Source organism: Hoplias malabaricus, chromosome 2 (genome assembly GCF_029633855.1).
Source record: "Hoplias malabaricus isolate fHopMal1 chromosome 2, fHopMal1.hap1, whole genome shotgun sequence".
Lineage (NCBI taxonomy): Eukaryota > Metazoa > Chordata > Actinopteri > Characiformes > Erythrinidae > Hoplias > Hoplias malabaricus.
The window spans coordinates 53,021,404-53,048,981 of record NC_089801.1 but is presented as its reverse complement, the minus strand read 5'-3'; the positions used below and the strand labels follow the sequence as shown (position 1 = coordinate 53,048,981).

Genomic DNA, 27,578 nt, shown 5'->3' with positions numbered 1-27,578 from the left:
GGATCAGACACAGCCGTGCTGCTGGAGTTTTTAAATCCTCAGTTACACTGCTGGTCTGAGAATAGTCTACCAACCAAAATCATCTAACATTCAGCGTCCTGTGGACAGTGTCCTGTCTTTACTGAGGAAGAACTAGAGGACGACCAACACAAACTGTGCAGCAACAGAGGAGCTACCATAGATGGTACATCTACAAGGTGGACCAAAGTGCAGACAGTGAATGGACACACTGTTTAAATTCAAGCATCACTGCTGTGTCTAATCCACTTGTATTAGTACATAAACATTCACTTAACACACTACCATCAAGTCAGTGTCACTGCAGAGTTGAGAATGACCTACCTTCAAAATCATATCTGGTAAATATGATGATATGATAGGTTAATGGTGTCGGTACATGGTGAATGGTGGCAAATTGTCAGGTAATGAATACTATTAGACTTCTCTACTAACTGGCCGAACTGTTACAGTTTCACCAGAGCTGACTGAAATTATAAAATGTGCTGACAACTACTAATGATGAGTATACATGTACCAGGAAGCTCCCACTGCCCAAATTGTGGTTTCCTTCACTGATTTGCGGCTGCTTTGACCAACAGGCGGCTGCAACTCACTGACTGGCAGTTGTATTTATTAACTGGAGGCTGCCACTTACAGACTGGCAGCTGTAGTTATTGACTGGAGACTGCCACTGACTGACCGGGGCTGTATTTACCAACTGGAAGCTGTCACTGCTGCCACTGTCAGCCTTCTGTTGTGAATCTCAACTGACAATGATGCGCCACCTGGCAGCTGCCACTTACTGACAGGAATGCTTCTTGCAATGACTGGTGCTTCTTCATGTGCCAGCTGCCAATAAGAGGTTAAACCCTTACAGGGACTGTGGGCCCTTTAAAACTCCAGTCCGTTTTTCGAGTTGATCCGCACCGTTTTTTCTCTGCTGTTCCACCCTATACCGCTGCTGCTGCTGTTTCTTTCTCATTGTTTTGCTTCGCTGCCCACTTTTCGGGTCATGGCTGCTCACTCCGCGGACGATTCCTTCCCTCTGCATGGGCTACTTCCGAAGAAAGAGACCGGGGCGGCCTCCTTTCTGGGACGCTTCCTGGAATACGATGGCCGCGGCGTGTTGATCGCAGTGCTGGACACGGGGGTAGATCCAGGGGCGCCCGGCATGCAGGTTAACACCGCAGCGCGGATCTCTCTCTCGCTGTCTTTCACATATATACACACACACACACACAGGCCGCGGACCAGCTTTAATAATACATACACTATCTAACACTACACACACCGCCGACAGGGATTAAAAACTGTGCTTAAACAGCTTTAGCTGCTTTATGCTCCTTCTTATTTAACAACGTCAGAGACTGAATAACACGACCAGGCTATAACAAGCTGTGTCATCCCCACAGCGGCAGTGATGAGGCTGAAGTTGGTTTCTAAGAGTTTTCCATTCCACCTTAAATGGAGCCGTATTTAACCGCTGCACTACTTAAGGTGGACAGGAATACTCGATTCATTGCTAGCGGGCTAGCTGGTTAACGCTGGCTGTACCTGATGAGTTGAGGCTTAAAATGGAATATATTCATAGAGTAATGAAGACCTCGTTTTTTACAAAGAGACCACGACCACACAGTTACTGGAGATAAAGATTTTTATTATCTAAACGACGCTAAGTGTCGTTTTAAACAAGGAAATCTTAAGGAAGCCCCAAAAAGGCCATTGAAACACACAGAGAATTTACTATTTGTTTTCTGGGGAGGAACGGTTAATTATTGTTATATTTCGAGACCCCAAGTAATTTCCGGTTGTTTAATTGTCACAACATAAAAATCAATGCTTCCCACGATAACGGAATCATATTTTGATAGAATGAAATTTATTTCTTTTCACAGCAAAGTTAAAAACGTATTAATAGTATAAAACAAAAATCTTATATATATATATATATATTGTGGGAAATTATCCTGCAGTCCCACATTGAAGCTGTGCATATCTTAGCCCGCTCTATTCTTCTATTCTCTGATTGTAAACAGTTTGTATCAAAACATCTGCTACATTTTAGATACAAAACATACTTAGTGACACTACGTTATTATAATTCTCATTGGGAAGCACCTTAAAATATTGGTCAGGATTAAACTTTGCCAGCTTTGGCACACAGCTGAAAGAGGATCAAGCACCTGTTGGCAGATTTCAGTCCAACTGGTCAAGACATCGTCACGCTTTTCGCATTCTCATGAAGGGTCAAGCATTAACAAAACATAGACACTACTATAGTCACACAATTTTGGCCCTTTGTGACATCTGTTTTCTTGTAAACATGTAAGAATATAAAATACCATAACAGATTATGAGATTTGTTTGTATCTGAATTACACAAATAAGCATCTTGATTTGGGCAGAGTGCAAAAATGAAGCATTGCTTGATCTGTGGTGAACATGCTTCCTTGCATTCTAGAGTGATGTGACAATCATGCTGAGTGTTTTTTCTAGTTTAAAGACAATGAAACCACTTTTAGATAATTTATCTTTGTTGCAAACTGATCGCAATGATATTTCCTCTGCCTAAAAGTACTCCTAAAAATGTGGAGCATCAAGCCTATTTATTAGTCTGCATGTCATGGTATCTCTTTTTCACTAAGAGGGGGTGTTGGGTAATATTTGCTTGCTAGTATTTGTAGTGAGAGAATCTTGAAGTTAAATGTAACAATCCTACACTGCAAAACACTACAGGAGCATAATAAAATAACGGGCCACGGTGTAACAGTGATTTGTAAAAAACAAACAATGAACTGAGGACAAACCTCCTAACATTATCTCTGTACCGGAGCTGACCTGGTTCAGGCAGTGGAGGTTTCTGGTGCTATTTTGACAGCTTTATCCATTTTTACCACCTCCTGCTGTGTTTCACATTGGTTAAACTGCTTGCAAGTAAACACAGAACCCTAATAACTGCATTAAGACCAGCTGAAGACTGACTCTCAAAATTAAAGTCACACATGCGTCATATGTCACTTTTTTTACTTGCTTTAGTTGGATTGTAAAAGTGTCAGTGTGAACTCCAAGCAGGACTACAATGTACGAATGTTTTGTTTTCTTTTTTGTCAGGATCAAGTTAACCGAACTCCAAGTCTGAACACTCTCATAGTGACCTTCAATATTCCTTGATTAATATGAACCAAAGTAAATTTAAAGTGTTAAATTATCTTACACACGGAATGCTGTCTTTTGCCTAGATCACAACAGAAGGGAAGCCCAAGATTGTGGACATCATCGACACAACCGGCAGCGGAGATGTCAACATGACCACAGTCGTGGAGCCCAAGGAAGGAACAGTGGCTGGACTTTCTGGACGCACACTCAAGGTGTGAGACTTATTGTCAGCACTTTATCCTCAACTAGTCCCTCCATATGTAAAAAATCCTTCTAAGCTTATCATATTTCATCACTGCAGTAACTTGATCACTGTAGTATATCGCTGCCTACATTTTGTTTGCGCAAGGACTGACAAGTTGGCTTCTGTTTCATTCAGCCAAGCGCTTGATTAACTTGCTGAGCTTTCAAACATTTTATGGTTTAACAGATCCCTCCTGCCTGGGTAAATCCATCTGGGAAATATCACATTGGAGTCAAGAATGGTTATGAGTTTTTTCCCAAAGCTCTCAAGGAGAGAATACAGGTGAGCCAAATATACAGGTTTCAGAGGTGAATATTTCTAATATTCAGTTAATTCAAAGCCAAAGAGCTTCTTCAAAAGGTCTGTGCAAAAGAAGCTACAGAATTATTTTTCAGATCTTATACTCTTTTAAATTGGACACAGTGAAGTTCTTTATTTTAATTGATTACTGTCTATTTTAATCCGGTGCCAGTCTACAGAATAGCAGTGTTTTTCAAATTGAACCTCATCATAATGTAAAAACAAAGCCTTCATAAGGGTTATTCACACAGGATTATTTTTACCTGAGGTGCAGGTATAATGCCATTTTATCTAAGGTCATCAGTAATGTTTGTGGTGGACTTGCACACCATAGATGACAACAGAGACGGGAGTGGCTAATCAATCACACAGTGAGGATCAGACACAGCTGAAATATCCAGCCCACAAATGATCTTCTAGTCCTTTATAACAGATAATGGGCAAAAAATAAAATTACACAAAACATTACACCTACAGCTAGCAGATTCATCTCCCCACTGTGTGATCCTTTAGGTTGATATGACAAAATATTTCCCCACATGTCAGTTTGGATGGGATTAATTTACCCTGGGGTCATTGTTACTGCTCGTTTTATAGTAGGTAATAGGCTGAAGAATCTTTCATGATACAATAGTGCGCACTCTGCAAAAATGACTGAAATGTCGATGTCAATCATTGTGTATGAATCAGCCAGCCAAATCACATTATAGTACATCAGCTAAACTGATTAAACTCAGATATTCTATTAGTCTGTGGTATTCTATAATCAAATAAAATGTTTCTGCTGGGAAAGTAGATACATAGCTGAGTTGTTATATGTTTTCTGAAATCAGAAAGAGCGCAAAGAGAAGATGTGGGATCCTGCACACAGAGCTGCGTTAGCAGAAGCTAGCCGCAAGACAGAGGAGTTTGACCTGGCTCACCCCAACCCCTCGCAGGTCAGTTTGGCTTTCCTGGAGATGCCTCAGCTGTCGGAAACTGGGAGTAAATGGTGTATAAAATTTGGTGGACATATGTTAGATACAATATCATAGAATTATAGTATTTTTCATAAGTTAGTTTAGTGGTTAATGGTTTTTTTTTAATCTGTATTTTGGAACACAGATAGAAAAGTTGCAGAAGGAGGAGTTGCAGTGCCACACAGAGCTTCTGGGAACTTTGGAGAAGAAGTACAGCGACCCGGGTCCAGTGTATGATTGTGTAGCCTGGCACGATGGCATCACCTGGAGGTCAGGAGCACATTTATTTAAAAAACCAGAGCCAACACATTTAATATGAAGAAAAAAAAATATGGAGACTGCCAATATTAACATATTGCTGCTTCTGCCTCGTACATATGGCAAAATATTGAATGTGGAAACTTCTGGGGCTAAAAGGGCTCAGGCCTTAAACATTTTTTTTTTACATATGGTGTTATTTCCTTTTCATAGCACTATTCAACTTTGTATTTTTGTCCCATTGATGGTTGGAGATAGAAGAAATATTTTACCCTGATTGAGATCAATCTTGTATACACAAATTTTTGCTGAAAGAAAGAGTATTTTGCTAAATATTTTGACTTACTATTTTTTAACATTTAAAAATGAGATAAATTCAAAATTGTAGACTGTTATTTGTGTTATTAACAATTTATGTACATGGGTAGGTTTAAATACGTGTACTGTAAAAGAAATATGTACTATTCAATATTCTACTAATGCCAATTATAGTAACTCAGCCAAGACATGACTGGTGTATTCAATATTGTTCACTAGTTTAGAGGTGGAGCTGAGAGTCTCTTGTTTTTTGAGCACTGTTTATATTTGGTGTGTGATTGTGCTTTGGTTGCTGAAACTGTTTTTCTTTTTTTCCTGACTTTCTCTTCAGACACTGTTTTTTTTTTTTTTTTCTTCGTACTAGCTGCTTGAATCGCCTGGTCAGCCTCTGCATTTAGATGGGGACATAACAAAAAAATCATTGAAATAATCGATATAGACAAGATTGTCAATTAGAAGTTTTGAATTTCGATTAATGATTGATTAATTGCCCAGCCCTAGATGTTGCTATCCCATAAAGCAGATACCGTGAATTTATTCTGTAACATCCCCAGATCATGTCTCACCCCACTGAAGCCACATCCAGATTTTTATGGCCACACAGCTTTGAGGTGATTCAGGACATTATGAACAATAATAATTTAGGCATTAGGTTGTGATATTGTTACATTTTATGAACAACTGTTCATCTGTTTTTTGTGTTTTGAAGATTTATGAAATTAACATCGAGGAGAGCTGGCATTCGGCTCAGTACATGCTCTTTGCAATATCTGCCCCCAGCATTCAGCTACTTGGTGAATGTTTGGTCATTTTTATAGACTGTAGGAAGTCCTATCATATAGACTTTGTCCGATATTACACTGGCATGTTTGCATGTCTGTAATGAAGAATTAGTGCAGATTGTGTGATCTTATGTGATTTGTGTTTTAGTCTCATGGGTAGAAAAAGGGAAAAGCAGTCCACCAACCTTGGCTAATTGAATACAACTGGGTTAATTGGAAAATTCTGTACATTTTGTGTTGTCAATGTAAGATTTAACAGTGCATTGACATGCCTTATTAAATTTGTGTGTTAAACATTAGCTTAGGGTGTGTGTCTTTCTTAAATTATCCTTTAGGGCAGTGGTGGACACTTCTGAGAGTGGGGACTTGGCATCGTGCACTGTGCTGAGCTCATACCGAGAGAGACAGGAGTATGCAACTCTGGGAGATGCTGAGATGCTGAACTACTCCATCAACATTTATGATGATGGAAATACTCTCTGCATCGTTACAAGTGGAGGTGAGAGGATTGTTAGTGGCTGCTGCTTTTAGGCTAGCAATAAATTCTTGAGGAAAAAATAGCCACTGATTTAAAGAATTTAATTTCATTGAAGGTATTTTTCACAAAACAAAAATGTTCAGCTATTAAACAAAATTGATTTGTGGCATATCTGTGAATTGTTTAATTTGCTATGAAGTAAATTAAACCCCCTAATCTCACTTACCCAGATTTACTCTGTTGGAGCTAATTGGTTTATTAATTACCACACATTAATCCACTGTTGTAATGGTACGTTTTATTAACCATGGTGTATATATTTGTTATTCTGAAAATTGCTTTTGATTGTCAATTTCTCTAAATTATTTATACCTACAAAGTGGTTATTGCCTTTGTATTATAGGATGGGGCATTGAATATTGTAATAGTCTCTCACCCAAGCCTCTTCTGTTTGCTTTCTCAACTGTGGATGCTATTTGTCATAGGTGCTCATGGGACTCATGTTGCCAGCATTGCGGCGGGCTACTTCCCAGATGAGCCGGAGAGGAACGGTGTGGCCCCTGGTGCTCAGATCCTGGCCCTGAAAATAGGAGACACTCGCCTGAGCACCATGGAGACAGGCACTGGACTCATACGAGCGGTATGTGTTCCTGAAGAGGCAGTGTTTAACAGAAATTGAAGATTAAATTATTTTACACTTCCTTTTTATATAAGATAAATAACATGATATCCATATTTGTTATTTGTGGCAGATGATTGAGGTCAACAACTACAAGTGTGACCTTGTGAACTACAGCTATGGGGAAGCCACACATTGGCCAAACTCAGGGTCAGCCAACGATTATTTCTTTTAATTGTTGAAATTATTATTGTCTTATGTCACATTTAAATTGGATTTGTTTTTCAGGGGAAAGTCTGTAATAAAAATGTTACATGTCTCTTGCATGATACAGCTCTCCCATCCAGAAGGCAATAAAAAAATAGGACATGGATAACTTTTAATCACCTATACTAGGAGTACTTATAGAAGCATGTGCTCAGAGGCTAAATATGGTTCGCAGCAGTGCCCAAATTTCTTTTTTTTATCCAATGCAATGTGAGATTTGTCTGCCGAATGAAGAATTTTTCATCCGGACAGGATTAAAATTATCAGACGACCACAAAGTTCAGTGAAAGTAGGTAATTCAGCTTGTAATTTTCTCAGAGCACGTAGGGTAAACACACAGACATGGTTGATTCGGACCTACAGAGGACAGCCCTGTAAATGAGAGAAATACCCCAGGACCCCATGGACATTTGATCCTGTTTGGATAGGGCTTAAATGATTAATCTAAATCTGTTCATCAGAACCAAAATCATTGCAGCTCTTTTTTTTCTTTTTTTAAACAGTACCTACAGTGTGTAGTTAGTATATGGAAGTTGTGTTGATGTGGAGCAGAGGTGGCAAAGTCTTATCTTGGTCTTATCATCTCAGACCAACTTCAGAGGGGTCATAGAAATGGAATTTGCACCACAAAATGGCGTCAAAATGACTGCTGTCCAACCATTCACTGAATTCACATGTAATCTGTCTTAAGTCATATTTACTTTAGATTAATCTATAGTGTGTGTGTGTGTCAGCTGTTAGGAAGAGTCATGCAACTGGATTTTCAGGTTCCACGTTTAATTCACATACATATAGAGAATCATACATGGACACAGCTTCGTTGTAAGGCTGTCACCAGTCTAAAAAAATAGCTAGTCTAGTATGGTTTAAGCAGAGGGACCCAGAGTCAGGCGAGGGTGTAGAGAGTTGTAGTGAGAGAGTGAATGGGATATAACTGGGGAATGGGGGAAGGTGAATAGGGGAGTGAACAGGACAAAGTCATCACCTCAGAAATAAGACAAATACACAACTGTCCGAACATAAGGACAGCATATGTTTAGTTGTGGACCAAATCAGGTTCTTTCAAAAGGTCTGAATCTTCGATGGAGACATGGGTTATATGACATGTAGCTTCATTCTTATAGATTTAACTCTTAAGGTTGATTCTGTGTTTTTGTTCAACTTCAGGAGGATATGCGAAGTGATCAGTGAGGTGGTGCAAAAACATAACGTCCTTTTTGTGTCAAGTGCTGGAAACAACGGGCCCTGCCTGTCCACTGTGGGCTGCCCTGGTGGAACGACAAGCAGTGTCATAGGTCAGTTATCTTTGTAATCAGTAAGGCAGCCAATGAAATATTTACATGCCTCTGTGCAGTAATGACATCCTTGGGTCTGGAGGCTGGTGACATCAGACATAGAATCAAAAAAGACACTTTGTGTTTTTTTTGTATGTTTTTCTGTAACTTAAATCTAAATTTTTTACAGAGATCTTTCTACTTTAAAGTCAGTTTGTCAATACATGATGCCCACCAGTTGGCATCATGTAGATCTATTGAACCACATTCTGTTGGTAAATAATTACATATAAGCATTTTCTTATGTTGTCTTTTAACTGAATAATTTTTTCGCTGTCTCTTAAGGTGTTGGAGCGTATGTGACCCCTGACATGATGGTAGCCGAATATTCACTGAGGGAGAAGCTGCCCCCCAACCAGTACACCTGGTCCTCCAGAGGTCCCAGTACAGATGGGGCTCTAGGGGTCAGCATAAGTGCACCGGGTGGAGCCATTGCCTCTGTGCCAAACTGGACACTTCGTGGCACTCAGTTAATGAATGGCACCTCAATGTCCTCTCCCAATGCTTGTGGAGGCATCGCTCTCATACTCTCAGGTAGAAAAATTGAACTGGGACCTGTTAAATGTTACACCTTTTATATTATCTTCCTATCTGTTGATCCATTTCAGGGTTGTGGTGGAAACAGGATGGGCAAAAAAGCCCAGATGTCTCTGGACCCCACTGCTTCCTCGAGTTATTCTGGGGGGGATCCCCAGGTTTTTCTTGACCTGCAGATGATATAATCCCTCCAGCGTCGGTCTACCCTGAGGCAATCTTCTAGTTTTGTCTGCCTGGTATACATCCAGTGGGGGGTGTCCAGTGAGCACTCTTATTAGATGTCCCGAGCACCTCAACCGGGTTTTTACAGCATGATAGAGCAGCGGCTTTACTCCAAGCTTCACCCAGACTGTGCCCAGCAACCTGCCAATGAAAACAGACATGGGGACCTAATTCAACTGGTAAATTGAGAGCTTTGCTTGATGGCTCAGCTCCCTCTTCACCATCATGGTCTGGTACAGTGACCACATTGCTGTAGCTGCTGCACCTATACTGCTTTAAACTTGGCTGCAAACTGCTTAAGTGCTTGCTTAAAGGCCTTACAAAAAGGACATCAGAAGGACAGCATCATCTGCAAATAACAGAGATAACTCCAGCCAATGACCTCCTGTCCCAGACTACACCTTGGCACCCTGTCCACGAATGTTAGGAACAGAATTGGAGACGAGGCACAACCCTGACTGAGTCTACCACCAACACTGAACAAGCCTGACTTAATGATGAGAATTCAACCTCTACTCTCACTCAGGGAATACAAGGACTGGACAGCTCGCTCCCCCACCACACCTTCCTGGCCCCTCTCACTATGTACAGATCCAGAGTAGGAGAGAGATCATCCCCTATGAGGGAGTTTGGTTCCTGAGCCAGCCCATTGTGTGCGTATCAGTGAACCCAGCTGGTATTTCTCAACATGCCCCCCCCCCCCCCCAGTGAAGTTACATTCTTTGTGCCAAGAGCCAGTTTCTGCTGACAATGTCATGCCACCAGGTGCCACCCTTTGACCCCCGCACTGCATCCTTAATCTATGCGTTGCATGTAGTAGGTCCACGGGTTCTTCCAATGTTACATTTTTTTGGGCAGAACGTAGCTGGGTTACGTGGGCTGCACAGTCACCAGACACTACCCCATGGTTAACCCTTTTCCAGACTTTCGTTCTTGTTTTTGGGTCTTTCATAAGGGTGCTTTTTTGGAACGATATTCACCACAACCCTGGAAGTTTCTACACTGAATGTTACCTCTTGTAGTGACATGTAGTTCCATTTATTTTAACAGAAAGAAATTTTGCTCTTCACTCTTAAAAATAAAGGTGTTGCAAAGGGTTCTATAGAAAGCGATGCCATAGAAAAACAATTTTTGATTCCATAAAGAACCCTGTTTTTAGGAAATGTGTGAAAAAGGTTTTAAAGTTTTAAAAATCCATCACTCGATCTTGAGTTTCTTTACTCATTCAAAAGTATTAGCAATAATGGTTCTTAATGAAGCAAAAAGCGGTTCTTCTATGGTATCACTTAAAGAACCGTTTGTAGCACGCTTATTTTTACGAGGGTTGTTGTCTTTAAAAGATATACAGATATGTTAAATCCTTCTTAAAAAATTATATTACTCCATTAATAACTGATTTAACAAAATTTGGTAATATTTGTTTGTAGTGTGAAATTTCAGAGAAAGCAAATTCTTCATCAAAATGGATATAAATTATTAATTGCTGTAAAGTTCATGGACCTATTTCAGAAGGTTCATAAATGCTGTGGGCAGGGCATTGAGTCGGATGTGTTTATTCAGCCATGGATATATTTAAGATGTGCATACATCAAATTGTGGCAAGAAAATAAATTAAAATGCTGCTGATACATTTTTGGAAATATTATGAGTTTAAATGTAGATTTAATGTAGCCATTTGTGAACTCAAAGGCAATTTGTCTGTGTGATCAGGTCTGAAGCAGAATGGTGTGCGGCCCACTGTTGCAGCTGTGAGACGTGCATTGGAAAACACGGCGCTAAAAGTGGATGATATTGAAGTCTTTGCGCAGGGCCATGGCATCATTCAGGTACTTTTGTGTTGTGTTTTTGTTTTTTGTATGTGTATTATCCCTGACCCTAAATTTTTATTTTTTTTTTTTTTTTTTTTTTTTAATTAAACACTGTAGGTGGACAGGGCCTTTGACTACCTCATGCAGCATGCCTCTTCCCCCACCAGTAGCCTGGGCTTCATGGTTACTGTTGGGAATCACAGGGGCATCTACCTCAGGGACGCCATTCAAGTGTCCTCTCCTTCTGATCATGGAGTAGGCATTGAGCCGGTCTTCCTCGAAAACACTGGTTAGACTCACTGCTTTTCCCTATCCTGTGATTTACAAGAATTAACGTGCCCTTAAAGACATCAATATTACACAACATTATGCAATATTTACACAGGCAATATGAGGTTATTCTCTCAGAAATTAGTAAATACCTCAGATTTGTTCATAATTTTGCAAGTTTCTAAGTAACAGAAAATGAGAAATCATTGTCAAATATCAAAAATTCATAAAAAGGTTTTATATTTGAAATTCTACATTTGTATTAAATTTATTTGCATTTTATTATCTTGACAAACCTTTCACATTTATTGTAGCATATTATTCCAGGACAGTCCAATAAAATGTGGAGTTTGCTCAAAAATGCCTTCTAAACCTGTCAAACAAGTGCTAAGTTGAATAAGTGTATTTCATTAAGGATCTCTCTTGGGGCCTTCCAGGACTGAAACCTGCCTTAATCTCTTCTGTTACCATCTCTGGTTCTTTAGTATTTACGCTATTTGCTGTTAATATTATGAATTGTAATTCTTGTTTGTATTTGCCTTTATAGAGAACTCTGTCCGGATCTCACTACAGCTGCACCTGGCTTTGACCTGTGGTGCCCCCTGGGTGCAATGCCCCTCACACCTGGAGCTCATGAACCAATGCCGTCATGTTAACATCCGCATTGATCCACAGGGGCTCAGAGAGGGTGTGCATTATACAGAGGTAATGCTCTCTTGGACTTTATTATCAGAGTCTCATATACATATTTATAAGTGATATTATAAATGTTTAAACTATCTTTAAAATTTAGGGCAGTGAACTGGGCTGTGCCTGTAATAAATGTCAGTCAGTGACCGTTTCTGTAAATAATGTATATTGAAAATGTGTTTAAAAGTCATATCATTGTAAGTGAAAGATTTTATATTGTGATATATATTGATATTGAATTATTGTCAACCCCTAATGCTGAATGGTCCTTATGCGTCCTTTAGTGTAAATGGGAGGTATAAGTTGACCCATTGTTACTGAATTTAGATCATGATTTTATTGTCTAAATATATATTTTTCTGAATAATTGCCTGAAGTAATAAATGGCTATCATATCTGCCCATACTAGCTGGTTAAAACTATTGATGTGCAATATATTATAACATAGTTATATCAAGTACCTTCTGAAATATTTTATATATCGGTCAACACTAGGGCTGTCCCCATTTTTAGGGCTTTGGGGCTTCGGTTGCACAATGCTGCGAATATTCTGTGTGTGTCTGTCTGTTGTGGGGGGTATTCACAAAGCTCTGGTAAACAGAGTACACTAGTTTACCAGAGCTTTGTGAAGGTGGTCTGGTCTAATTTGAGGGAGCAAAGATTTGTCACACTTCATTGTAAGTAGGTTGTTGTAGGGTGTTAGGATCTTTTAGGCTTCATTCGGGACTTTTATGTTGAAGCCGAATACGTGTGGAATAGCACTTTTTTAATCGGTGTAGAGCCTGAATACAGGTTGAATGGAGCATTGCTTTTATCGACATATATCCAAAAATATGAATACCCAAATCTCCAAAGTTGAAAACCAAATACCTGCCCAATTAACGAATATCTGAACTACCAAATTATCTGGGCCAGCCCTAGTCAATGGTTGATGCGTTTTGGGCCACGGATATTTTGTATTGGTCATGCTGTAGTAAAGATGCTTTGAGGAGTATATACATAATATATGGCCCTAGAGAAATGAATTTCAGTGGAATGGACTTAATTCAGTGGCCCACCTCCTTTTCATATAGGTTGTTATCCTGCATAATTTATTGTACAGGGTGAGTCAAAAGTCGCAGGACACCCATTAATAACCAAAGGAAAAATGACATGTCTCATGCACCTAACCCATTACTTGCTGAGGTACTATCTTTTAGTCTATGTTCGGGACATGGTTGCCATTCTGAAAGTCGCAACATTGGATCAAAGCAGGTTTTTCCAATGGGAAGGTGGTCATGTAGCATATCAAAAAAGACTTTGATTGAGAAGACTGAGTTAGAATTGTTTCAGAAATCGATTGGCACAGTCATATTTGCAGTATCACTTGTGGTACAAATGTTATCATCCTAGAAAGTTTTGTTGTTCGTTATAGGATTGTTACAGGCTCGACCACACCCTAAATGCTCAGCACCATCTTCAGAAGTCAGAATGGATGGGAACACTGTAGCATTGTCATGTAGCGCTGAGCATTTAGGGTCCGGGCGAGCCTATGTCCTGCGACTTTTGACTCAACTTGTAGATGTGTTAAAATAAAATATGTATGATTTTGTCTCATTAGGTTTGTGCATATGATACTTCGGCTCCCAGTTCTGGTCCCCTCTTCAGAGTTCCCATAACAGTCATAATCCCTGCAAAGTAAGTATATCAAAAGAAAGCATGATACATCGAACAGAATCTGTGAGTAGAACGTGAATCTTCTACTGTGTGTGACTGGTGTGTGTTTCTCGTGTAGAGTTACTGAGAGCCGGAATCAGGAGATCTCCTTCACAGACGTACACTTTAGACCAGGCCAGATTAGGCGCCACTTCATCAGCGTCCCTCAGGGGGCATCCTGGGCAGGTAGGTGGAGAGGATTTCTGACATGTGCATTGGAAAATCAGTAGATGGTGTTGAAGGAGATGATTCAAATGTTTTATTGCATTATTCATTCTCTTAATGTCTCTCTTTGGTTCACAGAGATCACCTTAACGTCTCACTCCAGTGACGTGTCCTCGAAGTTTGTCCTCCATGCCGTGCACCTGGTGAAGCAGAGGGCTTACAGAGCAAATGAGTTCTACAAGTTCTCTTCCCTGTTAGAGAAGGGCTCGCTCACAGAGGCTTTCCCTGTGCTGGTATGATACTAAATTAGATTGATTGATTGATTTATTTATTTAGGGGGCGGCACAGTGGTGCAGCAGGTAGTGTCGCAGTCACACAGTTAATAGATTGTGTGTTCGAGTCCTGCTCCAGGTGACTGTCTGTGAGGAGTTTGGTGTGTTCTCCCCGTGTCCCCATGGGTTTCCTCCGGGTGCTCCTGTTTCCTCCCACTGTTCAAAAACAAGTTGGTAGGTAGATTGGTGACTCAAAAGTGCCCATAGGTGTGAGAGTGAGTGTGTGTCACCCTGCGAAGGACTGGCGCACCCTCCAGTGATTTTGGGTAGGCTCCGGACCCACCGCGACCCTGAACTGAATAAGCGGTTTCAGACAATGCATGAATAAATTATTTATTTAGTGTTGTACCAAAAAGAAAATTCTGTGTTGAAATATTAAACTGACAAAAGTAAAAATAAATAAATTCACATTTCTAAATATTTTATTAAAGCAGGTTAATCTAGTATTGTGCTGCATTCTGAAATTTGTGTTTGTGTCTCTGTCTTAGCCTGGTCGGACAGTAGAAATATGTGTCGCCCGTTGGTGGGCTAGCCTTGGTGATGTCTCTATAGACTACAGCATCTCTTTCCATGGGCTACAAACGTCACCCTGTCCTCTTCATATCGTAAGTATCAATAGCTTAAATTGAATCAGTTGTGGATATTTTTATATATATTGCAATGTAAAATACACCTTTTTTATTGTTAGGAGCTGAGTTGTTTTTTCTACTTTATTGCCCAACAGTGTATCTTGGATTTTTGAAGCTTTCTAAAAAATATCTATCTTATTTCAGCATGCAGCTGAGGGTATATCCAGTTTTGAAGTGTCATCTCCTCTCAGATATGAGGAAGTGTCCCCTACCATCACCCTAAAGAACTGGGTTCAGCCACTCAGGTATTCTTGACTAATAGTCCACTGTGAAAACTTTGTTAAAAGATGCAAGTTGTATGGTCAAAGCAGCTATTTTTTCCAAATTATATAAACATACTTATAGATGGAGTGCTTTTTCATGATAGGAATTTAAAAGTGAATGTGTCTCAGCAGGGTAGAAAAAAAAACACTGTCGGGATCATTTGGAGAATGGCTAGTCTTAACTATTTCATTCACTTCATAAGATATTTATTTGTAACTCTGTGTGTGTGTATGATATTTCCTTTTACAGGCCAGTAAGCTCGAAGATTAAAGCACTTGGCCTCAGAGATGTCTTGCCCAATAGCCGTCAGCTTTATGAAATCATCCTCACTTATAACTTTCATCAGGTACAGGATATACTTAACTCGAACACGCATCACAGAAACAAAAAGCTTATTTCATATATGTGTATATAATGTATATCAGCAAACAGAGTAAAGACTAAATGTTTGGTTATTTCTCACTAAAAGGTTAGTCCTCTGTATGTTTCTTGATACATTGCACATTATTTTGCAGCCAAAAAGTGGAGAGGTGACCCCTAGCTGCCCTCTCTTGTGTGAGCTGCTGTACGAGTCTGAATTTGACAGTCAGCTCTGGCTCCTCTTCGACCAGAACAAAAGACTCATGGGGTCTGGAGATGCATATCCTCATCAGGTATATTAGCACATATCTGTTAAACTGCTGAAAATTAAACTGTTAAATGCTTGGCTTATGTCTTTCATGTCTTTAAACTGTACATCTGTTATGATTAACTGAGATAATACGGTTAACATGGCCAGATTTATTGCATTGGAGCTTCATTGCTCCAGAGAATGCAATTCCACTACTCTACAGGGGTCTTTTTACCCCTGTTGCTGACACTTAATGTTGGGCATATTGATTTTAGGCTTCTGTGGCTGATCCAAAGCATCCCATTTCAGTTCATGCTTCTTTTGTTGAAATGATGATGTTGTGGGTCTGCATTTCGTCATGACTGACAAGTCTCTCTGGCCAATCAGCGCTCTGAAATCCACAAACTGTGGAAATAAACAACCCTGTCAGCTTTTGGTGATGTCTGAGGACATTTTAGGTTAAATGGAGTTTAAACGGAGCAAAACAGGCACCACAAATTAAATATACTGTTGGCTGTTTAGACAGGGTAATGTCACTTTTGTACAACGTGGTACACACTCTACTCGGCTCTACTTGCTGTTTGGCCATTCGTACAGGTTGGTTTTCCATTGCAATACAGCCCCCACCCACTTGCTCCCGGAAATGTAGCCAATGACATTAGAAAACACTAATCTAATGAGCTAATGAGCGCCATCAGACTTTGGAAACCACAACGGTGGCATTAATATTAAGCATGGTTTACTTGTCCTGTTTTTGTTTTTGGGCCTGAACACAGCTTCATCCATCATTTCAGACAGTAGATTTGTTTTTTTGTTCCCTGTTGCACTTATCAGCGCTCACTGGATTATTTCATCAGCCACCGGTCCAAATTTGTACTTTCTATTAAAAAAAAAAGTGTCATTTTACAAGCTGCCTCTGTGGGTCTGCATTTCGTCATGACTGACAAGTCTCTCTGGCCAATCAGCACTCTGAAAGGTTTATATATCATGTCTTAATCGCTACTCTGCTCACTTGAAACCACAAAAAAGCAGATATATGGTTCCAGTTACCAGATTGCCTGAACACACTTTGGAAAAGCACAAAAAACAAGTAGAGCCTAGCTCGGTAAAGTAGATACATGTCACAAGTCATCCATGTGGAATTTGGATCAGTTTTTGTCAGAGACATTTAACTAATATCCCAGGAAACTCTTAACTTGTGAAAAAAATGTGTATAATATGTCCTCAAAGGCTTAGCATGAATCAATATGGTTTCATTTTACTTTGTTCATATGCAAATACGTACCTACATCTTCACCACCACTAGTACTCTCTGAAGCTGGAGAAAGGAGACTACACAGTGCGGCTACAGGTTCGACACGAGCAGCAGAGTGAACTGGAGCGGCTCAAGGATCTGCCTTTTGTGGTGTCTCACCGTCTCTCCAACACTCTAAGCCTGGACGTCTACGAATCACACCGGTCTGCCATGCTGGCCAAAAAGAAAGCTAACTCCCTGACCCTTGCCCCTGGATCGTCACAGCCATTCTACATCACCTCCCTTCCTGACGACAAGTGAGTCCAAATCAAGGCATTAATGTTTGTTTTTGTGTTTCTTTTCTTGCTGATTGTTGTCTCCATCTACTTCTATAAATCTTCATCATCTTTATCTTCTTCCTTTTAATTGTAATGTTATTAAAATAATAAATAAATTAATCAATAATATAACCTTCAGGTCGGACAATCCATAATAATTTAGTAGTTGGAGAATTGGCTTTTTTAATCTGCTGATTTTCTTCCACTTCTTTTCAGGATTCCTAAAGGCGCAGGTCCTGGGTGCTACATGACCGGCTCCCTGGTCGTTCCCAAGAGTGAATATGGGAAAAAAGCAGTGAGTGACCCCATTTGCCGTTCACGTTTTTTAATTTGAGCTGAGCTCAGTACATGTGGATCAATCAGGAGCTTTGACTCTGTCCTTGTTTTGCATGTTGCTTTGGCACTCACTTTGTCCTGTGAGAGATGATACTCCCGCACTTCATAGGGGCTTCTGATTGGAGGAAATGGTTTGTGGCTCCTTCCTCTGCTTGTGTACTCTTTTGTTTACAGCCAAGCATAGATATGCAATTTACAGATCTGACGAAGCCATGTGAAATTGGACCTTTTCTTAAAAACATCTTAACACCGAGGGCTAAGTCCGATCTAGAAATTCCATGTCAATAAGTGCAATTCACACCTGTCAAATTTAACACGTCTTTCTGGAAGCTTTTTGTTCTGACTGTGCCCACACACTGTCGGTTCTGTCTGTTCTTATTGTTGCTTCTTTGCTGAAAGTTTAGAGGCTCTAGAGTCAGTGAATGATTTCAGTATAAAACTCTATTAATTCTCAAAGTCTAATTAAAATAACATCAACGTGAGATTGGTTTATAGCTGGAAATGAATGTATTATTGGATGAAAGGCTCAGAATATTAGAGTCCATTCTTATAATAGGCACTAGACAGGGTGAACTCTTAATCCATCAAGTAAGAAAGATAAAAACTGTGCTTGTCCCTAAAAGAGACAATAAGCTCACAAAGAATAGAATAGGCAAAGAGAAAAGAGAAAGAGTATCCAAGTGTGTGCCTGTTTTCTCTTCTCTCCCTCATTGTGTGTTATTCTGACCACCAGGGCCAAGCCTCAGCCAAACGACAAGGAAAATTTAAAAAGGTACTGGATGGGCTAGAGTTCTGTAAATTCAATACTCAAAGGTACAGAATTATTATAACATTTTACAGGAGTGTGATTATCACATCTGATCATTATAAACTGGCAGGTGAGGTTACTTGCTGCTGTATATCAGTTTAAAAAAAAGCTGAACACATGACAGCATTTTGTGAAGACATTTTTCCCTTGTATGTGACTCTTAAAGCTCCAAAGTCACAACCAGACATCACATCTTGACCATATTTGTCATGTCAGCTGTTCATCATTTTGTTTTTAACTATGCTCTCTAATATGACTCCTATTATTTTGATTATTACAACCACAATTCTGTGCAAAATCAGAGACCACAATTCAGTTTTTGTTACTTTCCAGTTAAAAAAATGCCATTAAGCACAGGAGATACATCTGAGCTTATTTTATAAAAGATGAAAAGATGAACCACTTCCAGAAAGGGGAAAGTCCAAAGAAAATAAGACAGGGATAGCAGAGCATTACTACAACATCAGTAGGGAATGAGTCTTAATAACTTTGCAATGCCTGATAACCCACCAAAGAAAAACGTCCCCATCCAGCAAACAAGAGGAAAATCTGCAGATTTGAGAAGCAGCTGGTGCTTGCAGAACCACGGCCTGGACCTAAACATCACAGAAGTATTTTGCATTTGAATTACTTGGGTCACAAAAAGCAGAATGAAGCTGGCCTCTAAGAATTAGCTTGGACATGTAGGAAAATCTGATGCAAATCAAAAGCATTTGTCAAGGAGCACTGATAATTCTGTAATGTGGAGGCAGTCATTTAGTGTGTGTCATAACTATACATCAGTAAAACACACATTCAAATCAAGAGACTCGTTTATATTTTATTAAATTGATTTCAGATATAACAGCTGTTAGGTGTGTTAAAACATTTATATATGTATCATTTAATTTGTGTAATTCACAGTCCAAATTCTCTTATGCTCCTTTGTCATTTTACGGTTACTGTTGTGTAGTATTAAAATGACAAGTGTTATTTTATTCAACAAGAAAAAGGTTAATTAATTTAAAAATAAAGTAGTTTAAAAAGGGTGAGCGAGAAGAATATATTTGTCATTGCATTCATTATGAGTTCCATCAAGGATAAAGTGCTGCAAAAGCATATGCATTAATTCACGGGGATGTTCTTGGGGATAATATTGTATTCAAATATGTGTGAGTTTTGGTTTAGAAGATTTAAAGATGGTGATTTTAGTGTTGGTATCATTAACTTCACTACGCATTAATACTTTTTTAATAATAATTTAAACCTTTTTTAAAATGGCATTGGTGATTTTTTTATATTATACAACTGCTACCATAAAATGAAAAAAGAGTGGGACAATGGTTGAATTTTTAATTACAGTTATGTGTTACAAAACATGTTAAAACCTATTCCCAAATATGTAAATAGTTTCAACTCTACATAAGATTCATTCAGAAGATACACTAATGAATCTGAGTGATTAAGCCTCTCTCTAAGCCTGCTCTGCAGTGCAATTTATACTCACTAAGCTCACTCTACAAGCTAACGCTGATGCAATTACTCCCCCTGCTCCAACAGGTAACCCTGGAGCGCTAGGTGGTCTGGCAGTAATATAAGGTTTAAATAAGGGAAGGGTTTGCAAATACTGAAAATAGCTTTTAGATTTGTTTGTTGAGCCATTTGTCACCCTTTTCAGACTTTTTGAAAATGAATAAAACAATGACTGTTTTGACTGGAAATTGAAGGGTGGTCTTAGACTTTGCACATTATGTCAAAATGATTAGTAAATGTTTAAATTGTTAAGAGGGTTTTATTTTTTCCTTTTTTTCCAAATGTATGACCAGGGAGTCGTTATGGATCTGAGGCTGCTGTAGCTCTTGGGTAATGTAGTTGCCAAGAGAAGGCACCCTATTAAATTGAATGAGTTTTGTGCCCCCTTTTTAGGATGTTGTGCCTATTGTTTACCACCTCATCTCGGCCCCAAACAAAACAAAAAATGGAGGAAAAGAGAAGGAGAAAGATGGGGAGAAGGAGAAGGATGTGAAGGAAGAATTTGCTGAAGCCCTCAGAGATCTGAAGATCCAGTGGATGACAAAGTGTGTTCAGAAGCTTTTTTTTGCTGTCTTTTAATAAGGGATGCAACTGACAATTATTTTTATGGATTAATCATATGTTTATTTTAGTATTTTATTCCATCATCATCTCTTAAACAAACACTAAGTAACATTTGGGGTTTTTTTGTCCTGGGGCTCCCCCTTGGGCTCCTTACTTAATAGGGAGGGTGAGAGAGGTAGGTTCCTGAATTCCTCCAAAATTACATAGTGTAGCTTCTGCAGGAGCAGAGCAACAAAGACAGAGGCACTCTTGTTCTGATTACAAGTCAGTGGAGCATCACAATGATTTTGACGCTCTAATTTTAAGGCAAAAATATTACATAGTGTTCCTTTAAAATCTGTTTAAAGCATTGCAGAGCATTATTCTGCAACATAAAATAAAATATCTACATATAACAGTTAAACATATTTAAAATTTTAGGGCTGTCAAACAATTAAAATATTTAATCGCGACTAATCGGAATTTCAAATAGTTAAAAAATCTGTGTAAATGTTATAAAAAAAAAATAAGGATTTTTAAGTGACATGTTACAATTAAAAATGGTGAACACATTTTATGCTAAATGTACTTATGTTAAAAACTGCTGGGACAAGAGAAGTCTAAGGGAGTTTTTTTCACTCACACACTAGGCAGTAATACTGAACCTACAAAACACAAAATTAGATTTGTAATAGATTTAGGATCTGTAGTCTCAAATATAAGACGTACATACTCATGTACTACTATGTCTCAGTTTAGATATGTGTAACAAAAGAAAATAAAAACAAATAAAACTTCAATGGTGCTGCAACAGTTTGGCCTTAATTTTGAATAATGTAGTTAGGCACAGCTTCTATTTTGCTGACACAAGTCTCAACATGAACTACAGAACACTTTCAGGGCCAAATAGAATTTGCGTCAACAGCATTATTTTTGAAATCAAGATAAATTGAGATTGCGTTAATGCGTTATTCAATTCACATTCAATTTGACAGCCCTGGTTTTATATGTGTGTGTTTTGCCTTATCCAGAAAATAGACCTGTAAAGTACATTAGAATAATTATTATAGCAGCATATTTTAAATGTAGGCTAATTTCCTCATCACTGCTGTGTTAAGATATTAATAATGATAATAATGGACCCTATTTGTCAGATGCCTGTTCAGAGAAGTTTACTGGACCTTAAATTCAAAACGTCTGCTCTAACAGATTAATTATAGCTATTTCTATTTTATATTGATATTTAAATCTATGATTACATAAGTACAGTAAATTTATTACATGGTGGGATCTGAGGAAATGATCAGGAAATCAGTTGTGCAATATAATGTATCAGGTTTGAGTGGGAGCTAAAATAAACAGAACGGGCTGTTGAAGTTGACCGAGCTCAAGTTGATCCCACCGTTTCTTTCATCCTCAGATTGGACAATAGCACTCTGTATGATGAGCTGAAGGAGAACTTTACAAGTTACCTCCCTCTCCATGTGCAGAGACTACATCAGCTTGATTCAGAGAAGGTATAAATATAACACTATCTTTCTCTCTCACACACAAAGGCACACATTCGTTTGCACCCATTAATCCACTCCACTCATGCTTTCCATGCAGGAGCGCCTGAAACGTTTGGGAGACATTGTGGCAGCAGCAGACATCGTAACGTCTCACATCGACCAGACTGCCCTGGCAGTGTACCTCACCATGAAGACTGACCCACGACCAGACGCTGCCTCCATCAAGAGGTACAGTCAGACCAAAGTAAAAATTATATTAAATTAGCCTTTTTTCTGCAGGTCTGCGGCATAATTTCTGTATATTTTCAAAAATTGGATTTTAGCAAATCAGGATGAATGATTAACCTTATATCCATATATTCTTTATGATTGTTGGAGATAATGCCTTTTTAATAATTAAGTCATTGAACAGTCTGTAACATGAGATTTTAAAACCCAATAAACAAATTTCAGAAAACCAAATTTAAAAAAAAAAGCTAAATTCTTCAAATAAATGTGCAGAAATGTATTCTCTGGGGAAGATTTTCATTTTTTTTTTAATTAAGGAATTAATTAAGGATTTGACTGGTGCTGCATAAATTACGAATGTGCCTGTATATTGTATTGTATTACAGCATTAAAGAGCTTGTTTAGACCTAAAGTTGTTTTACAGCTGTTTATCATTAGTATTTTATATTAATTTACCTATTTCTCCAACTTACTAGAAATTAACAAAGTTGGTACAGTAGTGTCCTTACTCTAACATCTCTTCCTCTGTGATTTTTTTTTTTTTTTTTTTTCTCAGTGAAATGGAGAAGCAGAAGTCCTCTCTGCTGGACGCTTTGTGCAGAAAGGGCTGTGCTCTGGCTGACCAGCTCATGCTGCCCCCAGCTCAGGAGGGGGCCAGCGCCAGTGAAGTGGGCAGCTCTGATGAAGACCCTAAGGGTGTTGCCACGGCCCTGAACGACACTTTCTGGGAGGTGCAAAAGTGGGCAGAGCTCACAGACTCTAAGGTAAGTATTTAATATACTGCATATTAATCATAAGTAAATTTGTGCTTTCAAAATCCTTTTCTCTGTTTTGGAGAACAGTTCTGAGTAAAATAAAAATAAAGTACCCTAACCTCTACATTATGGACAGTGGTACTAAATCCATAGTATCTGTCAAATATGTAACTGAAGATTTATGATCAAATCACTTATCCGATTATTTGAAATTTTTTGTTTAAATTCTTGTGGTTAAAACCTAGCAGCTACCTAATAGCTGTTTTTTTTCAAGTGCTGCTTTAGCAATCTCAAACCTGACTGATCATCACATTATTTTTAATGTCTTGCTTTTCTAGGTTTTGACATTTTCCTACAAACATGCCTTAGCAAATAAAATGTATGGAAGGGCCTTGAAATATGCTTCTAAAATAGTAGAAGACAAACCCAGCAAAGAAAACTGGAAGAACTGTGTCCAGGTAAGATTTATTCATTTTATCAGTATATCAGCTTTTACTCAAGTATGGTGTCAAAAAAAGGCCAAAAGTTATGTGAACCAAAAAGCCGAATCCATTATAGAGAAATCGAAAAGTAGAGGACTATTATTAATAGTGGAGATGTAAACTTTTGGGCTTCTGTTGACATAGCATGGTATTTGGGATGTAGTCAGTGGGTGGAGCTTATCTCCAGCAGCCAATGGCTGACTACATCCAACCCTCCCATCAGAACATTGCCAGAGCTCTGAAGCGAGAAGCTTTTTCGAACTGAAAGTGAAAAAACGAGAAGGATTTGGAGCTGAAAACAAGTTTGATAGAAGTGTAACTTAGAAGCGCATTGAAAAAGTGCAAACTCTCAGTATATTAATCACAGTCCACTCCTTTTCAAACTTTAATTTCTTTGTTATAGATTCTACTTCTTGGTTCTCAACTTTTGGTCCTATTTTGACACCATGCTCAAGGTTCATTTTCGGTATCGCAATTGAGTGAAAAAAAAGTGTAATTATACCATCTCTAAGCATGAGCTGCTGTGCAACTACAAACACCAGTAACATCACAATTGTATTAAATTACAGATGTAAGGACCATGTAGGGGCAGAACCAGGCTCAGTTCATGAGCTTGGGTTTGATTTTGAGGAGTAGGAGTAGTATTCAATCACTCAAAGCTTCATTCTAAAATATTCACAAATATTTAGAGTCTGTATAAAATGTTGTTCTGGTGAGGCCTCTTACATCTCCCACACTTCTCAAATATATTATTTTCTTTTGCAGTTGATGAAGTCTCTTAGCTGGATGCACTGCGTGTCCTACACTGAGAACTGGCTTCCCATCATGTACCCCTCAGAGTTCACTCCCTTCTAAAACCAAACGTACGTGGATTGCTCAATGTCCCAGTGTCCCCACATGACGCCAGTGCTCTCTGACACACCCCTATAACAGAATGCGCACATGGAAATGCAGTACTGTGGTTTAAACCTGCCTTTTTGTAAGCCCTCAAGCCTCTCTTCACAAATCCCACTTTGCCTTCCTTCATAGAATATTACTCCAAAACTGAAAGCTGCATCACGGCCCCGTCTAGCACTGTCTTTAAAAGCACGTTCTCAGTGAACATGAAGCTCCGTGTTTCAGGAGTATCCCACAGATCTCCAGTATGTCTCTTTTCTGTTAACTGTGAGTAACACAGGTCCTCACACATTTTTGTTTAAGAGGTGATAATCCCAATTCCTATCTTTGTATCTTCAGTGACACTTTTGCGACATATTTTAGGGACAGAGCTTCTGCTCATTGGACCTTTTTAATCACACCTCAGCCATCACACAGCGAGTGTTTGACCTCAGCATTGTCCCAGAACTGCTCCTCTGACAGATTTCTGGGGTTTGGAGTGCCAATATGCGTTGCTTTCCTTTGGGGGGGGGTGGATAAAGCAAGAGTAGAATGTCTGAACTGATGTGTTGAAATTTAGAAACAGGTATCATAATGCACACAACTATATCAAGGCAATATAAATATGTGTAAACCTATTTCCCTCATATATATGTATATGTACAATTTATGCATGTTTTTATAAAGTGTCAAAAATTGGTTCTGGCTCAGAAGCTTAGCTTTCCACTCATGTATATCAGCAGTAAATTGGACTGGGCTTTTGTACAGATGGTGTCAGATGGAGTCTGTGTCTAGTCCTTTGGGACCAGAACTGGATCTTATGTAAAGAATAGGATTCTGGAGATGATCCGTCAAACCTTTGGGTGCTGGATTGAGTGCACCCTTCTAAAAACAAATGCCCCCAAATTCCAGTAGGTGCTTTTTTTTTAATTATTATTCCCTTTCTTAAACCTTCTGGATTACAATCAGTAACACAACAATTTAGCTGGCAAAGAATTTTACTACACATAGTGCTTTTGTTGACATTTCAGCTATTGTATCTTGTTGTGTTGAACTATGTCATGTAGGATTTTGAACTCTGTCTTCAGAGTATTTGATTCCTTTAGAAATTTCATACTCATGTTTCTCCCACCCTAAAAAGTCTCTATTATCAACTTTATTCACCCAAATGTACTCATGGTGCCCCCAGACGTTCTCATTACAAGATTCCATCTGGTCCCATAAGGCTATTCCAAGTCTTGCCTTTTTTAACAAGTATAAAATCCAAGTTTTTGTGTCTTTGTGCAGATGCGTGTGTGTTAATGTTTGAGTGGGAGTGTCTGTGTTGGAAACTGTTGATTTTCTCTGATGTATTTACTTATTTTTGGTTACATATGCTGACAAAGTCTGCACACCAGTTATCTTGCAATTTTCTTTACAGCCCCAATCAGGAGTTTCTGCACATTGTATTTAAGGTATTAAATAGGCATTTGAAACATGTCAATGCTAAAGTGTAGCAGGTAGGGTATACAATTTTTTAAATAGAAAAATACCTGGATATTTCCAGTGTGCTCTCCGTTTCTTCTCTTTGGATACTATGAAGCTAAAGTTTTAAGGTTTTTTTTTTTTTTAACAGCTATATTTAACCAGCATAGTTTTGTTTTTGTTTTATGTCTTGGTCATTCTGTAGAATACATTTAACTTTTCTGGGTTTGTTGCCTCATCCTGGTCTACACTGAATTCTGAAGAGTCTACATTTTAAAGGAACTCTAGGTCGTATTTTCACCATAAAATTACAGCTTTAAGATCATTGTGACGATTCACTGACCTGTAATATGGATAAAGGGCCTCTGTTTTAGCTACTTTGTGCTCAGCACTGCTGAAAATGTACTATGAAACTTCTTGGAAACATACCACCCCTCCCCATTGATTTCATGAAAGTTCTGTTCAAGTAAATTACACCCTGCAACTGTAGGAGCAGCCCAGGTGTGGGCGGGAATCCATTTACATAGTGTTCCTTTAAAGGGAAACAGCCCAGGGTTACGCTTAAACTCATTCTAGGAAACACGGAGTTGTCTTTTATGGTTTTATTATTGCAATAAATATTTTAGTGCTTTCTCACTTTGAGCACAAGTTATTTTATTTTGTTCAGCCACATGTGCAGCTTCATAGTATCCAACACCTACTGCTACACACGAAGCAAAGTTTAAGGCAGCTGTTTCATTGATAACTGGGGCTTTTAAGCTGAATTGTTTCTTTAAAAGTCTGCAAGTATACAAATTTGTGTATGAACAAAAGACTGTTTTGAAGCTCACAAACCAGCAATATATCCTCATTCTTTTATAAAATCTCATGACTACAAAGGGAAGTGTCGGACTTGGAGTTGTGGCTATTTGGAATGGGTGTCTACTACATTACTAATGAAAACAGAGTTATGTTTAAGGCTGCATTGATAGCCAGCAATGAACGATTTTGCATCTTTTACCTCTATTAGAATATCTTTTTTTTTTTTTTTTTTTTTTCCCCCTTCAGATTGTTTTTTTGTTTTGGCTTGTGCGCTGAAGGCATTTTTCCTGTGTTCCACTTAGTCTGTATGTTCTTGTTTTATTGGTTTGGAACGACATTCAGGGTTACACTGGCATAACTTTTGCCAATAACAGTTTCCTCGATAATGGCCTTAAAAATATCACAATCTACGAATACCGTCCACCTCTGAGCACAGTCGGGGGTCTCATATCACTCGCTTGCTGTGTCAAAGACCTTAGGATCTATTTATGGATGTCCTGTATTTATAAATTTTAAAGTAAAACCTAGTTAATGCCAATATTTAAAAAAAAAATGTAATTTTAATTTGAAGCCTATGGTATGTGCTAGTATTATTTTATAACCATTATTCCTCAAAAGATGTATGGAAAGTCATGACAAGTTATTTTGTTATCATGGTTAATGTTGGGAATTATGTGATTATGATGGAGATAATTCTGAATAAAACTATTTGAAACCAAAAGTGCCTTAATGGTGACAAGAGCAAGAATGAAT

At 38.7% G+C, this 27,578-nt stretch overlaps 1 protein-coding gene across 2 annotated transcripts; it reads left to right on the top strand.

Annotated features, from left to right (window-relative positions):
* Positions 1-962: 962 nt before the first annotated feature.
* tpp2 (tripeptidyl peptidase 2) lies at positions 963-27,578 on the top strand. Of its 2 annotated transcripts, XM_066660675.1 has the most exons (29): positions 963-1,177; positions 3,240-3,368; positions 3,587-3,682; positions 4,534-4,638; positions 4,805-4,929; positions 6,353-6,516; positions 6,981-7,135; positions 7,248-7,324; positions 8,549-8,676; positions 9,001-9,249; positions 11,185-11,300; positions 11,400-11,571; positions 12,100-12,257; positions 13,843-13,919; positions 14,017-14,123; positions 14,241-14,395; positions 14,923-15,039; positions 15,208-15,308; positions 15,577-15,673; positions 15,843-15,980; positions 17,244-17,488; positions 17,726-17,804; positions 18,579-18,617; positions 20,559-20,710; positions 22,129-22,225; positions 22,317-22,447; positions 23,004-23,211; positions 23,541-23,660; positions 24,450-27,578. In XM_066660675.1, the coding sequence occupies exons 1-29, from the start codon at positions 1,013-1,015 to the stop codon at positions 24,537-24,539; spliced, it is 3,792 nt and encodes a 1,263-aa protein (XP_066516772.1). In that variant the 5' UTR covers positions 963-1,012; the 3' UTR covers positions 24,540-27,578. The 2 variants fall into 2 exon arrangements, with proteins under 2 accessions (XP_066516772.1, XP_066516773.1); XM_066660676.1 differs by lacking the exon at positions 18,579-18,617.

Bases quoted from the DNA above. Each gene is read 5' to 3' on its own strand.
- tpp2 (XM_066660675.1), top strand. From the start codon at position 1,013: ATGGCTGCTCACTCCGCGGACGATTCCTTCCCTCTGCATGGGCTACTT. The intron at 14,396-14,922 runs GTATGATACTAA...TCTCTGTCTTAG, and splicing joins CAGAGGCTTTCCCTGTGCTG to CCTGGTCGGACAGTAGAAAT. The intron at 22,448-23,003 runs GTACAGTCAGAC...TTTTTTTCTCAG, and splicing joins GACGCTGCCTCCATCAAGAG to TGAAATGGAGAAGCAGAAGT.